This window comes from Dryas octopetala, chromosome 4 (assembly GCF_963921425.1).
Source record: "Dryas octopetala chromosome 4, drDryOcto1.1, whole genome shotgun sequence".
Lineage (NCBI taxonomy): Eukaryota > Viridiplantae > Streptophyta > Magnoliopsida > Rosales > Rosaceae > Dryas > Dryas octopetala.
The window spans coordinates 25,230,552-25,246,922 of NC_141369.1; the positions used below are offsets into that span (position 1 = coordinate 25,230,552).

The following is a 16,371-nucleotide window of genomic DNA, read 5'->3' on the forward strand; positions in this document are numbered from 1 at the left end:
AAAGAGATACATGAATATATTTTGCTTTTGCAGGCAATCGTATACGCCCCTACATATATGCCATACATGTATAATTCTCGTTGCCTTTGAAGGAAAACTTTAATTGTGCCAATTAGATATTATTACAATGTATCTACAATAATTGCTGGGTGAAAAAAAGTAATAATATATATTAGCCAATTAGGCAATACCGACTCACCCTTTTTCTTATTTTATTAGTGTTTGGTGCCATATTGGAAACTATATATCTTAATTGGGAATCAAGAAGGCATGTATCGCAAAATCAATTATTGGGTAGCTAATTAACTATAAGTTCTATAACTTATTGAATCCATATATATATATATATATATATATATGGGTACTGTTCATGAATCATGATCATAAGTACTATAATGTCCCAGCGATTCCAACTTGAGGAACTTTCCTTGCTGCATGCCTGAGAATATATATACTTTCTTAATTTACGATCATTATTGTGGGTTAGTTGGATTGCGATTAGGCCATTCATAATAGAGAAAAGGGAAAGAAAAGAGGAATATATTTAAGTCCAATAAAGTGTGGTCCTATTGTCCTAATGATTAGAGAGGGGCAAATTATTGGTTGATGCAAGATATATATTTTTTATATATGTATATGATCTTTTATACATGCACGCTGATCATTTGAATACATTTCGAGCATATATAATAATATTGTCACTTCATAATTTCGTTGCATTTTTATTCTTAAGAGATTGATTGGTGATTGACCAAAAACAAGACAGAAAAAAAGAGTGATTGACCAAAAAAACAAAGATTAATTAGTAAGAGAGAAAGAGATATGCATGTGGTCATGATGATCACATAATTAATCCCTTCCACTTCTTCAATTCCCTTGTCGATCTTCAGCTTGCTGCACTTTGAAGTTGTAGATGTATGTAAATGTACTTATGAATCTGCTAGCTTGTATGTAATTAAAGACAATTGCTTCAGCTTGTATGTAAAGACAATTGCTTCAAATTCTAAAATGTCGAAGTTGCATGTTTAAATTTTATAGATCAAATTTTAAAATGTCGAAGTTGTTTAAATTATGTATATAAAGAATCGATAATCCTATTTTTAATCTTGATTTGATCCTTTTTAAGTTCAAACACAAAATTTGAAAAAAGAAATTCTTTAACCAGCCACTAATTTTTTATTTTTTTTTGTAAAATGGTCTAAAATTAGTGACAACTAGAAGGATAATTTTTTTTTTGGCCAATGACTAAAGGATAATTAAATGAGAACAATTTTTTGGATTTTTTTTATTTATTTGAAAGACACTCCTAGTCCTAGATATAATTGACTCGCACAAAAATATATAATACAAGTCGTTTTAATTTTAGTGCGTTTTCAATCGAAAATAAATAAATGCTCAACGTGTTTTTTTTTTCTTTACTATCCATTGAAATTATTGAACAATTTCGAAAATTATTTAGTTTGTATTATGGTATATATATAATTTCAAAATCGATTAGAATAAAATAAATGTTTTTTGGTAAAATAAACTAGAATGAAATAATTTCTTTAGAAAAGAAAAACATGAGTAAATATTATTTATTTTTTCACTAAACTATATTCTTTAATTAGTAACTGCGTGAAACTTAACCGGATGTTGCCTTAGATTTGAAGGAGACCGGAACATTAACGGATATCGGACAATACAAATTACCGAAAAACAAATAAAATTGAAGCAAAGTCCGAGAAATTAAAATCATCAATGGCTGGATTAGAGGAATTAAGAAAAAAGCTCACACCTTTGTTCGATGCCGAAAAGGGTTTCTCTGCCGGCTCGACCTTGGACCCTTGCGATTCCTATACAGTAAGCTTTTTGGATCATTAATTTTTTAATTTCTTTCAAATTTTTCATTTTTTAAAATTTTTTTGAAATGGGATTGATTCTTTTGTTTTGTTTGGCTGAAGCTATCGGACAGTGGAACGGTGAACTTACTGAGCAGATCGTACGGTGTGTACAACATCAACGAGCTCGGATTGCAAAAATGGCCGTCGTTTGCGGTGGACGACAGTGGCGAAAAGACGTACCGGTGTGCTTCGCATGAGATGAGGGTATTTGGGGCAATTGGCAGTGGTGCCAGCAGCGTTGTACAGAGAGCTATCCACATTCCCACTCATCGAATTTTAGCCCTCAAGAAGATCAATATATTCGAAAAGGTAAATTTTTCAGATATCAATGTCAGTGTATTTTCAGTATTTATGTTTTGTTTTTACAGTAAAACTAGGATCACTAGTTTAAGTATTTGAATTCCAAATTTGGGACTTGTATGCTAGTGATTAGTGACCCAGATGCAAATGGTGCAAAAAATTTGCAAACTTTGAGTGTGAATATTGAAATAGGGACTCAATTATGTATTCCATTATGGGTTCTTATCCAAATTTGTTTTATAATAGGAGAAAAGGCAACAGCTGCTTACTGAGATACGGACGCTATGTGAAGCACCTTGTTACCAAGGTCTTGTAGAGTTTCATGGCGCGTTTTATACGCCTGACTCTGGACAAATAAGCATAGCTTTGGAGTATATGGATGGAGGGTCATTGGCTGATATCTTAAGATTGCGGAAAAGAATACCCGAGCCTCTACTTTCTTCTATGTTTCAGAAGCTTCTACATGTAAGCATGTTGACACTCAGTTTTAGCTCAATTTATTCAGAATATGGTGCATTTTTTTGTTGTTTAAGTGTTTCTGTATTTTCACTTTGGAAGGGATTGAGCTACTTGCATGGAGTTAGGCATCTGGTTCACAGAGACATAAAGCCTGCCAATTTGCTTGTAAATCTCAAGGGTGAGCCAAAGATTACAGATTTTGGTATAAGTGCTGGCTTAGAGAATTCAATGGCAATGGTTGGTGATGCTTGCTTGCATCTTTGTGCTTTGGATTTAATCATAGTGATTCATCACTGCTTTCTTTAGTGCATTCATTTCATTGCATGTTATGTTTGGGGGCATAGATATTAAGTTTGGTTTTTTGGTATTAACAAATCTCACAAATTAATTACCAGTGTGCGACATTCGTTGGGACGGTTACGTACATGTCGCCTGAGCGAATTCGAAATGAGAATTATTCTTATCCAGCTGATATATGGAGTCTTGGTCTTGCTCTCTTTGAGTGTGGTACTGGAGAATTCCCATATACAGCTAATGATGGACCTGTCAATCTTATGTTGCAGGTAAAATACCTATACCTGTTAACAGACAACATCATTCCTCTTTACTCATCCAAGCAACTAACAAATATCATAATTACTGCATTCATATGCTCTCCATTGCCCGCATGCCAGCCTTTTTTTTGCAACTAAAGTTGTGAGGTCTTTTGGCAGATCTTGGATGATCCATCACCTACACCTTCACAACACAAATTTTCACCGGAGTTCTGCTCATTTATTGAAGCCTGCTTGCAAAAGGACGCGGATGCTAGGCAAACAGCAGAGCAGGTGATCAAATACCAGATACTAGCCGTAGTATACAATCTGGAACATGATAGCATGACCTCGACATTGTTTAACTAGTATTCTCCTGGTGCAGCTACTTTCACACCCCTTCATCACAAAGTATGAGGATTCCCAAGTGGACTTAGCAGCATTTGTCCGAAGTGTTTTTGATCCAACACAAAGGATGAAGGACTTGGCAGATGTGAGTACTTGATTCTTGCATTCTCTATTATCCAACAAAAAGTGCGATAATAAAAACTACAGAAAAAATGTCAGTCTTAATATAACCTTTGCAACTCACAGTATTCAATTTAATAAAGAAATAGAGTTATTCACGGTATTCAATTTGAATTGAGCTCAATTCCCAGTTGCTTCTAATGCAAAGTTGAATGTGAAAGCATTGTCCTATAATATCTCACTCGAAGTATAGAATACTTTGATCTCACTTATAAATACAAAGGCCACAGTATTCAATTTATAATGGCTTGGTACCTACCCCTAATTATGCTTGTGTACGGATATTGATCTCCCTTATTATTTTCTGACCAGATGCTTACAATACATTTTTACCTACTCTTTGATGGACCTGATGAGCTCTGGCAACATGCAAAGACCTTATACAATGAAGATTCGACTTTCAGGTACTGAAAAGTGCTACGAGAACTTTCCGTCATTTTCTTGTATTGAAATTCAGATTTGGTAGTTTTTGTCAAGACAACAAGAAGGAACTTCATGTTTTTAATCCATTAGCAAGGAACGACTTCTCATTTGAAACATCCACTTGATTGAACCGGAGGAAAAGATTTCAAGAACTTCTATTGGAATAACTCTGTACTTCCCATTTAAACATATGAGCCTACCCCTAATATAAACTTCTATTTTTTTAAGTTCCTCTGGAGATCAACTAGTCGGCCCAAATGATATCTTTGCGACTTTGTCAAGAATACGGAGTACATTAGCTGGTGACTGGCCTCCTGAAAGACTTGTGCATGTTGTGGAAAAGCTTCAGTGCCGTGCTCATGGTCAGGATGGAGTAGCAATTAGGGTGTCAGGATCTTTCATCGTTGGAAATCAGTTCCTTATATGTGGAGATGGTGAACAGGTAGAGGGCTTGGCAAGTATTAAAGATCTTTCCATTGATATTCCGAGTAAGCGGATGGGTACATTTCGTGAGCAGTTCATTATGGAGCCAAGCAATATTATTGGGCGCTACTCCATTGCTAAACAAGAACTTTATATTATGCAATAAATAGAGGTTCCCAACTTAGTGTCGGAATAATCATCGTGTGATTCTAACGTTTAACACACGTACAGCCAAAAGCTCTCATCACGGCAAGCTTGTGTTGTATCATTATCATTTTTGTAATTAAATGGCCATAAATTAAATTCGTAGTTATTCCTGCTATTTATCAGAATAATTTGCAGTACGAATTCACAATTAATTTATTAGGTTAAACCTAAAGGTCAATAATTAAGGCATACATGGGGTCATCTTTTTTATGGAGGTCATATGGCCATTGCATTCTATCTTTCAAACAAATCATGGCGAATAATTCCCCTAACATTTCCATTTGTTCCTGGGCATATCCTTTTTGTCCCTCAAACTCTATCACCCAACCGAACAAATCCTGACGCGAAACAGTTGACAGCCTACACACTTGGAATTCTTCATATTACATAACGCATACCACAAAAACATCTTCAAGTTCGTTACAATGTGATCTATTCCCTTTTGTTTTTGGTCCATCAATAAAAATCCTTCTGTATGCCGCTTTACGATCAAAATAGAACCTGCATAAATTCAATCCAACACAATCAGCCTTCCAACTAAGAATGCCATTTCTCGGAAACAAAGTGTCTGAGAAAAACTTGAGAATGCTTACCATTAGTAATCTGAAAAAGGGTTGATGCACCCGCTTCTGAGGCAGGAGACCCAGCAGCAATATTGGCACTTTGTACAGTAAACTCAATATTGTAGGATAAAAATATATGACAACAAAAAATGAAAAGAAGAAGCCCTACAAGTTTAAAGTAGGTACTGCAAAGTAATCACGGATTGTTTTCCTTTTTAGAGAGGAAGGAGGGTTCAGAACAGAAGATGGGCTCTTTAACGCAGCTTCAGGGGTCTTCTCAAAGGTTTCGCTATAGTCAGAATCCGACATGGACTGTTTCTTCTGAGATTGAGGAGTACTGATTTTAGGCATTCTAATTGGATTTAGTGCGTTCATTTCATCTAATACTTCATCTGAGGGACACGAGTTTCCAGAATTCTTTGAGATATGCATTGATTCATTCATCAGAAGCTTCCTGCATTCCGAACCTGGGATTGCCATGATTCTTCTTCGAATGGCAGATGGTGATCTTGTGCTTGGGCAGTAACTATCCTGAGAGTTCCAAATGCGAACCTATTACAGGAAGTGAGACATTGAACATAGGTGAATTATGCTAGTGAAAGGTTGCATTTTAAAACATAATATAACATTGAAATTACTAGAGGAAAATTAAAAAATGCACAATCTTATGTATGAACTGTCTTGGATACCGTAAAATCATCTGAAGAAGTTGCTATCTTCCCAGCATCAAAATGGGACCTATTAAAAGTTGGAAACGGTTCAATCATTTGTCAATAAACATTGAAAACCAGCAGCATTAGGGTAAAATATAGAAAGTACCAATCCACTGCTGTAACTTCTCCATCATGGCTTTTCAATATTACAGGATCCTCTTGAGGCTTGTTCACCTGGGTTGACATGACAAATCAAGTCATTCTCTAACCAAGCCCAATATCAATAAGAGCCTAAGAAAGAAATCTAACCTGCCAAATATAGGCATCTCCATCACTAGAGCCACTGAGTATGTGAGCAGCATCAGGGCTAATAACTGACTGCAATTACGTAATCAAAACGAAGACTTGTTAGTAGGCAGGAAATCAGTTTGCATGACAAACTTGGTTAGTGCAATTACAAACAGCAATGCTTACCTTCACAAAAAAGGATTCAATCCGGCATCCAGAGAAAGATTGCATAGGACCCTTTTCTAACTGAAGTACATTATACAAATATATTCTGACAGGAAAAAAGAAAAAAGAAAAAAGGAGTGTTAATAATTTTTTCTACAATGGTGTCTTATATATTTAGTGCATGGAAATTGTCTAAAGCAATACTGGATTCTTAAGCTAGGAGCTACTAATCTGAAGGTTGTACGGTACAGGGATTATGTGCTGAACTTTCAGGACTACAATTTTCAGATAATGTTCTTTTGAGTAGTTAATTCAGTTTACAAGAGAAAAAAAATGCTAAACAGAGAAAAAGTACCTGTTGTCCATACATGAGGCTGACAGAAACACTCCATTTAAATCTTGGGATAAGCTAGTTAGACCATGAAATCTCCTTTCCTGAATGAAGAGGGGATCAGTAGCTATCAAGGAATCAATATATAATCTTTGACAACAAATAAAACACAAGCATAATATGACTAGATCTCTAGCTGTTTTAAAACAGCAGCTACTTCAACAACAAAGCATTGGCAATGATCAAATATTCAAGCTTCTCAAGCTATCCTCCAAAACATATTTCCTACCCATATCTACATCTCCAGCTATATAACAATTGATTAACCAAATATTTAAAGCATAAACCGTTATTTTAGTTAGAAGATGAGCTAGAGGGTAGTCTTTTGTTGCAGGCTTTCTGTTAATTTGTCATGCACAGCCTCGACTGTTTTTATTGTGTTTTTGGGTTGTGTACAATTTTTTAACCAATAAAAAGAAAGAAGTAAACATAAACCATTGGCAATGATACTGATGTCACCACAGGGGACAGCAAGGGCCAACATGTTTATATCTCAATAGTGCATTCATGGATCAATGTACATAAGACGATTGACCTGCAGCAAATTAGCACCATCACATAGTTAAATCTTGAGATGCATCACATAGTTAAATTTAGACTAACCTTCTCAGTTAAATCCGGATGAGGGCATGTCTGTGTGACCATATTTTTCAAACTTCTGGTATCCCAGAACTTGACAATGCTGAAATGAACCATAAGATCACATTAAACAATAATCTCATGTCCCTTAGTATGATATAACTTTCTGACTAGGAAGTTTGGCGTTCAATTATATGCATCATCGCCACTGCTCCATACATACCTGTCCACAGCTCCGGCAGCAGCAATGGAAACCTCATCTTTAAGATAAAGAACTGATGTGATGCTCATGGAAGCAGCCTGAAAGAGCTGAAGTATGAATGAAGAGTACAAAAGAATTGAATAAGGAGAACCATTATCACTTTATCAGAAACAAACCTTTCCGCGCCTTCCACGCTTTGCCCGTGGGAAAAGATGAGCCCCTTTAACCATAGCAGTTGAGCTGCATTAAATAATTAAAAATTTAAATTGGAAAATAAAAATTAAATTTATCTTGGAATGAAAATAACTTTACAAAAAACAAAGTTCTGTAACGCACTTTACAGATCAAAACAAGAAATACTTTACCATATACAAAGCTCCCCACGCATATTTTTGGAGCTTGAATTACATCTCATATCCCAAAGTGCAAAGGAGCCATCTCTCGACCCAGAGACAATAATCTCTGCCAGATAAGAAGAAACAATAGCTTAAATTAGTTGTATTTCTCTTTATACAAAAAGATCACAAGGGAATAAGAATACGAAAAACCCACATTGAAAATCTAAACCTACCAGGATTAGTTGGATGAGGAGACAGAGATTTCACACTTCCTGTGTGCCCCATTAGTATTCCAGTACATTTCTTTTCCTGAATATCCCATAGCCTGATCTGGAAAAAAAATAATAAAAAGGGCCAAGGAAAAGCACAATCACTAAGAAACTGAACTAGCTGTAATACGAAGCGAGGATCACAAAATCTACACAAATAAACAAGCTGGATTAGAGCTTTATCACTTACAGTCTGATCTCCAGAAGCTGTCAAAATTTGAGTATCATCCTGCAAAAACATTTATATTGCAAAAAACATTAACATTAAAAAGACTATATATTTACAAACTTAACTTTGATTCTGCCATTTATCTGCCAACATATGGTTTAACTCTTTTACCTAATCAACTGTGAAAATACTTTAGAAAGGATTGCCTTTTTGATAGTTCCAGATTAGCAGCAATATCACTACCCAACTTTTAACATTACATTGAAAGCGCCTGATTTTTTTTTTTTTTTTTGTAATCTGAGAAAGTGACCTAATTGGCGTAAACCATAATAGTATTATTTATTCACTTATACTATTATTAGGATAATCATTGGGTTATACCTTAATCCAACAAAGGTCAAAAACAGCATTTTGATGTGCAACCCAATCGCAAATCTTGGTTCTATCTGAAATCAAACACAAAGATCGATTACTTGCAACACTACAAAAACAATTGCAATCGACGATCGATAGCGATTGATTTTCAAGTAACCAACCTGCATTTTCTTGGTGAGATGCAGATGCAGAAAACTTGCGACGTGTATCGAACAGGCTCAAGTACCCATCCTCGTCGGACATGGCGACAATGTGGGAGTTTTTACTGGTCTGCACAACAAAAGAGGGGTAATGAAGATGATTGCTTTGCTTAGTATTGAAAATACGATTCGAAAACGCGGAGACGAACAGATTACATACCTTGCCAAACGAAATAGCCATTGGCGGCCCGTTGTGCTCTGCAGCAATGGCCCCGATTTCAGAGAACTCCGATGCTACGCCATTGATGTACGGTCGCTTTGGAACTGGAAAAACACGCATATGGTAATTGTAAGATACCTAATAGATCGATTACTGAGTGCAAATTTAGAGAACGAAAGAGACAGAGAGAGAGAGAGAGAGATAACCTCTGAATCCATGGAGCTCTCTGGATCTGATGTCTTGGAAGAAGGATTGGGGTTTTGAAATCTCCATCGGAAAATCTTTGAGGAACGCAGACGACGTAGCAGACCACAGAGCTGTGAGAGATGGAACTGGGGAGTCGAGAGAATTTAGGGATTGTCTTTTTCTTTTTCTGTATTTGTTTATTAGGCCTTGGCGCGAGGGAACTTTGGCGGGAACATGAATTTGACGATTTTAAGTTTGGCGGATGCCAGCTGGCGCGGAAACCCGGATCCTGTTTCACTATTTGTTTCGTACCCTTCTTTTCCCTCTTTTTTCTAACTCATACGAGAAATGTGCCCAATATGAGAAACGCGCTTGATGTGGAAAAACGCCCCTTAATGCCCCATATACATGTCCTATATACGCAAAGGAAAATGATAGGGGTACCATCTCTCTATTAGAGGTGTGTCCCACCAAGTGGAACCACATAAGTGGAGTTTACTTCTATCAGAGAGATGATACACTTAAATGGTACCCATGGTATTACTCATAAGTAAAACATCTTTATACGAGAAAATGTTCAAAAAGCCTTATATACTAAAAAGTGTTCCTTATACACGAAAACGCCCTTTATACATGAAAATGCCCCTAATACGAGAAACACCCCTTACACGATAAAACTTCCCAAATAAAAAAAAAATGTTCCTTATATTATGAAACGCCCATTATATGGGAAAACACTCTAAATATGAGAAAATGACCCTTATAAAAGAAAATGCCTCATATGCGCGTGCATGAGAAAACGCTTCTGTTATACGAGAAAATGCCCCATACATGCAACAATGTCCCTTATACAGGAAAATGCCCCTTACAAGAGAAAACACCCCTTTATACGGAAAAATGCCCCTTGTATAAGAAATTGTTTATAAAATAAAAATAATTGTATTTTGGGGATATGTATAAAAATTGTGCAAAATATTACCAAGTTACAATTCCTTAAGCATAACCAATAAACATGGATGGGTCCACTAAGGGACAAGGGTGGTCACTTGACCACCCCGCCACCGAAAAACCCTTGCCAAAATTGTTGGTTTGACATTTAGGAATGACTACCTACAAACAGATTCACAACCTGTTCGACGAAATGTCTGAATGGTTTAACCCCTGGGGATAAAATTCTTGAATCCATCATTGTCAGTAAAGACCATATATTGTTATCTATATTCATCAGATATGAGGGACAATACGAGCATAATAGTAGCAAAATATATTTATAAATGCATAAGTGTAATGAGAATGGAACAAAACAAAATGCCTAAAGGTACAAATATGATATAAGAATAGTATAAAATGAAATGTTTTGAGGGTACAAATATGATAAGTAAGAGAGAGATAAGGGAAAGTGAGGGGTAGTTGGGGAGAAAGAAAGAGAGAGATGAGGTAAGGGAAAAGCCATGTAGGTGGGTAGTGTCAAGTGGGGGCTGTCCAGATTTGTTTTTTGTTTTTTGTTTTATATATTTTATGTTAAGGTTTAAAGTTATAAAGAATGTGAAAAAACTGAGGGTTGCTACTTGCACACCTTTTTTTGTCTTTTTGTACATCTTTAAAAAAAAAAAAATCAAAGGGAGAAAACCCCTTTCTCCTTCTCTCATCCAAAGTCCAACTCCATTTTCTTTCTTTGTACACCTCCATCAACAAAAAAAAAAAAAACACACACACACACACCCTAACCTTTTCCCTTCTCTCACCTTGGCTACCTCCCTCACCATTGCTTTTTCCTTCCCTCTCTCATTTTTTTTTTGTATCTGTCTATGAAAGAGTCGAATTGAACACCCTCATTCGTCTCGCTTGCAACACCAATGGTCAAGCACATCTCCTCCAACTAGCTCCCCATCGTCGAGCATAACAAGTCGAGCTTCACCCTTCTTCTCCGAGCTTGCCTGCGAATCTGCAATGCTGCGCCTCTACCTACTGCAACCACATCGAAGCACCACTGGCAACAAAAAATCGCAGCTAGTTCGGCGACTACATGCCGAATGGGTCGTGGATGTTCGGCAGCTACCTGGCGAATGGGTCGTGAGTGTTTGGTAGGTGATTGCTGAAGGAAACTCAAATTTTCAGCGGACCAGTGCCGAACAAAGGAGAGAGCAAAGAGAGAAATGGAGGGAGGAGAAAAGAAAAGAAAGAGATGAGGGGGTTAAGAATGGGGCTCACGGTGGTTGGGTGAAGGGGGGAGGGGCTGAGTGTGTGTGTGTTTTTTTTTTTGTTGTCTGAGAATGATGGGGTGTGTGTGTCTTTTTTTTTTTGATTTTTTTTTTCCAAGAAGGGTGTGCAAAAAAAAAAAAAAAAAACTAAAAAGAGTGTACAAATAATAGCTCTAAAAAAAAATTATTTGTGGGGTTTTGAAATGAGATCCGAGCGGTCACAAACCCACGTTTTAAACCCGAACCGTCCGAACCACCCGAAGTCAGTCCTCTTAAACCCTAACCTGTATTATTAGAGTCCATCCATCTTCTTCAACCTCCGTGCGTTCTCTTTCTGTCTCTAACTCTCAGTCTCAGAGTTTGCTTAGCCATGGTGAAGCATTACAGGCCTCCGGTAAGTTCCCAGTCACATCCATCGTCTTCGATAAGTTGTTCACTTATATCGATGATGAAGCAAAAGTTTCCAATATATAATATCATCATTTTCTAACACTTTCTCGTTGATTTTCCTTCGTATTTTTCAGGGAAAGAAAAAGGAAGGAAATGCCGCGAGGTACGTCACTAGGTCACAAGCCATCAAGCAATGTCAAGTCAGTCTACCCCTTTACAGGTACAGACAAATGAAAGCTGTAATTTCTATGTTTTTACATGAATTTATATAATCTCTGCATACCTATTTAGTAGGGTTTGCGTGTGAAGGTTTATTCTAGCTTCATTGTGATGCTTAGCTGGATATTGGTTCAATTATCTTAGACTCTTTTGTTGGGAAAGAATGGAGGTTGTATTATGCAGTAATTCATTTTTATGGTTGTGGAAATTGTAGGAAACTTTGTATTATGAAGGGTATATTCCCTCGTGAGCCAAAGAAAAAGGTGAAAGGAAATCACCATACTTATTATCACTTAAAGGATGTTTCGTTCATTCAACATGAACCATTACTTGAGCGCATGAGAGATATTAGGGCATATGAAAAGAAAGTAAAGAAAGCAGAGGCGAAGAAGAACCGGGACCGTGCAAATCTTCTGAGACAAAGAAGACCCACTTACAAATTAGATAGAATTATTTTGCAGAGGTTTGTCAACTGTCTTATTATTAAAAAATTAGTTCAGTCTCTTATTGGATGTGTAATGAGTTTCTGACGATTGTTATTTGGTATGTTTGAAATTGCAGGTACCCGAATTTCATTGATGCACTTAGAGATTTGGATGACTGTCTCACAATCGTTCACCTCTTTGCAGCCTTGCCTGCTATAGAGGAAAAAATTGAAGTGAAACTCATCCATAAATGTCGGAGGTAGATTATTGAATTCTGCCAAAAACAAGAAAAAGGAAATGGAGCATAAAATGATGTTTAGATCATTCTATGAGTTCATCATTTTGTGGAGTCTCATCTTATCTTAAGCTTGGTGTTGCTTTCTTGTTAGGTTGAGTCACGAATGGCAAGCTTACATATCTCGAACTCATAAATTGCGTAAAGTCTTTGTATCTGTTAAGGGCATATATTATCAGGTGCAGTTGCTTACTATACACTGCTTTCTTAAGTCTTTGCATAGTTTGTTTTTTGGGTACAGACTATATGGTTTTGTTGTTTGTTTGTGCAGGCCGAGGTTAAGGGGCAAAAGATCACATGGTTGACCCCTCACCCTTTGCAGCAAGTTTTGACTGATGATATTGACTTCAATATCATGCTAAATTTTTTGGAATTTTACGAGGTACATTTTGTTATTGTTGTATTTCATTTTTGATTAAAACATATCCCTGCTGTAAATGATATTTCCAATTTTAATATCCAAGCTTCTTCTTTCTTTTTCTTCCAATGAATCAATTTCTTGATCATACATGATTTCACTGTTATCCTTAAGGCTTTTTTTGTTCTTAAAATAAATTTTTGCTTCCCATATGTTGCAGGCTCTTCTTACCTTTGTGAATTGTGATTTATATCGTTCCATTAATGTGAAGTATCCACCCATTCTTGATCCTCGGCTGGAAGCTTTGGCAGCAGGTAGGCATTTTTACTACTAACTTAAGACAGTTTGCAAGGTCCTTAGCCTCTCATTTAGAGTTTTTAGCAATGTTGAGCTGTGATCATGTGTGTACCTGTGTATGCTTGATTATGATTTACTTTTTCTTGACTTTGAAGATCTTTATGCACTATCAAGATACTTTGATGCAAACTCCCGGTCCTCTGTGTTGGATCCTCAAGCTTCAAGTTTGTCTGGATCTGGGAAAGTTGAGAGCCAGCAGATTGGGACTTCAGTTGATGAGTCTGAACTAAGACTTGCCCAACTTCAACATCAACTCCCTTCCAATGAACCTGGTGCATTGATGCACCTTGTTGAAGATGTTCCTGGTGAAGATGAAGAGGACAACGATACAAGGGAGTGTAAGAAACTCTTCAAGGATATGAAATTTTTCTTGAACCGTGAGGTGAGCCTTAACATTTTAAATTGGAACTTAGAATTTTTTTTTTCTTTTTTTTAATATTTTCTTACTGATAAATGGGTTTGGTGTGTGTTGGGGGGAGAGGGGGGGGGGGGGGTTGAAGTCTCAAAGGTACCTTGATAGAACAAAATATAAAGCTCATTTCATAATTAATATGAATTACTCATCTTCGGTGATGCCGTTTCTTTCTTTTAGTTGTTTGGCAGTGTAATAATATTGTGCTTGTGTTTGATATGCTAGTCTCTTCTACGTTCAGGTTTACAGAGAGTCATTGCTTTTTGTCATTCCTGCTTTTGGTGGCGTTGTTTCCTGGGAAGGAGATGGGGCTCCATTTGGGGAAGATGATGACAGCATCACCCATCAGGTATGCTGTTACATTTATTTTTTCTCTGAGTCATTGAATTGTTGAACACATCACATATGCACGGCATGTGCAAACTGTAAAATCTCTGGCAAACAAAAATGATCTTTAGTATCACAAAGCTGATGGCTTGATTGCTCATGTACTTTGCAGATTGTTGACAGGTCAATGCAGGGTCGTAAGCTCCTTGCCAGAGAGTATGTTCAACCACAGTGGATTTATGATTGTGTAAATGCTCGGATCCTTTTGCCTACTGGGGCATATTTGGTGGGAAGGTAATATTTCGAGGCATTGTCTTTGTTTTTCTTGTATGTGTGTGTCTCTGGTTTTGACTGTGTGTTGGTAGCCTCTCTGCCTTGCACCATTATGAAATGACTCATAAGTCTCATTTGATATGTTCTGCTTCATAAGCTGTTTTTTAGTGCATACCTAGGTTACATGGATGGATGGACCTTCACTTACCCCTTACTTACCTGTGCTTTTCAACACTTAATTTGATAATAAAAGTTTATGCCTTGTAAGATTGTTAATTTAATTGCTCTTTTAACAGGGATCCTCCCCCACATTTGTCACCTTTTGTTGACAATGAGGCAGCAGATTATGTTCCAGAGTATGCTGAGACTATTCAACAATTCAAGGCTGCTGGCAGGAATGAAGTCCTCCCACTGCCAGGTGTGGGGAAAGAAGATTTGGAAGATCCTCAGAATTTACTGGCTGAAGGTGTTATTGACCGAGCAAAAGCAAAAGAAGCTGCTGAGAGAAAGCGGAAGGTAAACAGGTTTTAAAGGATGTTGCATAATGTAGATATGTGTGATGTCTTTCTGCTGTTTGGTTTTGTTATGTGCATCGACACTTCATCATTAGGTCTTGATTGATGTTAACTGAATTCTGACTTGATGTAGATGATGGCTCTTGAGAAGCAGTATCATGATGAATTAAATATGGAACTTCAGGGTGTCCCACTTTCATCATCTATCTCGAATATAGATAATCAGAGCTCTGCCAAGGAGACAGAGGATAGGGAAGAACCTGATCATGATTATGACCAACTTGCTGAGGATATTACAAATATGTCTAAAGTTCTTATGTCACGTAAGAAGAGGGGTCTTCTTGAAGCCATGGAGGTAAATTTGTTAATGCTGCCATGCTACTTCTATTGGTTCTAAAGTGTGACATTATCTAACAATTTAGAAAACCAGTTTTGGAAGCAAATTGGTTAAATTATTTACTTTTGTGGTGTTGTATTGCATTGGATTTGGCCTCCTTCCGTTGTGAACCTGTTTTGAGTTTTGAGAATATTTTGAATTGCCATCTTAAACCAAAGTTCTGTGTGAACTCTAATGCATGTTTCCATGTAAGCATAATTAAATGATTTTCATCAAACTTTGAATTAATTTTTACAAGGTTCTCTGTGTAGGGAACCACGTTTCTTGGTTTTTCTTCATCTTTTATATGGTTGTCTTCCAGTAGTTACATCTTGTACTACCTTTTTAAATGCAATAATATTTTGCCCTGGATGTGATTCTTGGATGTTTCTTCATTTCGGAAAGGCTTTTTCTTCATCTTTTATATGGTTATGACTTCCAGTAGTTACATCTTGTACTATCTTTTAAATGCAATAATATTTTGTCCTGGATGTGATTCTTGGATGTTTTCTTCATTTCAGAAAGGCAAACAACGAAAGAAGCAAAATGTTGATGTCATCAAGGAACGGAAGAGAAAACTTAAAGAATCTCAAAAACCAAGGGAGGGTTGAAGTGGCCAAGCAAATCATCTCGTATGCCTTTGATCTACTGATTTTGGAGGCCAAAAATTTTAAAGGTCATAAGTGGCCAATAAAATTTTGTTCATCGATTTTGTTATTGACTTACTGATTTCTGTAATATCCCGATTAAAGGCTGCTGGAGGATTATCCATACAAATATTTATATTTATTGCCAATTAGTGAAGTTTTTGCAAAATGATTTGAATAATCTTCCATGCATTGTAAGCAAACCCGTCGTTGCAGTTGCTTGCTTTCATCAACCTTTAATTTTGTGCCTTCCTATTGCCTATTGGTAGCCATGATGATGGC

At 36.7% G+C, this 16,371-nt stretch overlaps 3 protein-coding genes across 3 annotated transcripts; 2 read left to right on the plus strand and 1 right to left on the minus strand.

Moving 5' to 3' along the window:
• The first annotated feature begins 1,664 nt into the window (after positions 1–1,664).
• MKK3 (mitogen-activated protein kinase kinase 3) lies at positions 1,665–4,882 on the plus strand. Its single transcript, XM_086240493.1, has 9 exons — positions 1,665–1,842; positions 1,944–2,192; positions 2,430–2,648; positions 2,742–2,879; positions 3,038–3,205; positions 3,356–3,469; positions 3,561–3,668; positions 4,016–4,107; positions 4,355–4,882. Exons 1-9 carry the CDS (start codon positions 1,741–1,743, stop codon positions 4,713–4,715), a joined length of 1,551 nt encoding a protein of 516 aa, XP_086096619.1. The 5' UTR covers positions 1,665–1,740; the 3' UTR covers positions 4,716–4,882.
• Positions 4,883–5,126: 244 nt separating this feature from the next.
• On the minus strand, positions 5,127–9,419 carry LOC147288791 (Transducin/WD40 repeat-like superfamily protein). The gene is made up of 17 exons (XM_086242047.1): positions 9,315–9,419; positions 9,109–9,212; positions 8,910–9,018; positions 8,755–8,819; positions 8,395–8,433; positions 8,169–8,265; positions 7,963–8,059; positions 7,774–7,837; positions 7,619–7,695; positions 7,420–7,498; positions 6,781–6,860; positions 6,447–6,531; positions 6,282–6,350; positions 6,139–6,206; positions 6,009–6,057; positions 5,350–5,871; positions 5,127–5,257 (listed from the first exon to the last, which is right to left on the minus strand). Exons 1-16 carry the CDS (start codon positions 9,379–9,381, stop codon positions 5,485–5,487), a joined length of 1,536 nt encoding a protein of 511 aa, XP_086098173.1. The 5' UTR covers positions 9,382–9,419; the 3' UTR covers positions 5,127–5,257; positions 5,350–5,484.
• A 2,337-nt stretch (positions 9,420–11,756) lies between these two features.
• On the plus strand, positions 11,757–16,292 carry LOC147288792 (pescadillo homolog). Its single transcript, XM_086240343.1, has 13 exons — positions 11,757–11,889; positions 12,020–12,105; positions 12,319–12,567; positions 12,666–12,788; positions 12,919–13,003; positions 13,096–13,206; positions 13,403–13,496; positions 13,635–13,921; positions 14,193–14,300; positions 14,451–14,572; positions 14,848–15,067; positions 15,200–15,421; positions 15,964–16,292. Exons 1-13 carry the CDS (start codon positions 11,866–11,868, stop codon positions 16,051–16,053), a joined length of 1,821 nt encoding a protein of 606 aa, XP_086096469.1. The 5' UTR covers positions 11,757–11,865; the 3' UTR covers positions 16,054–16,292.
• Positions 16,293–16,371: the final 79 nt, after the last annotated feature.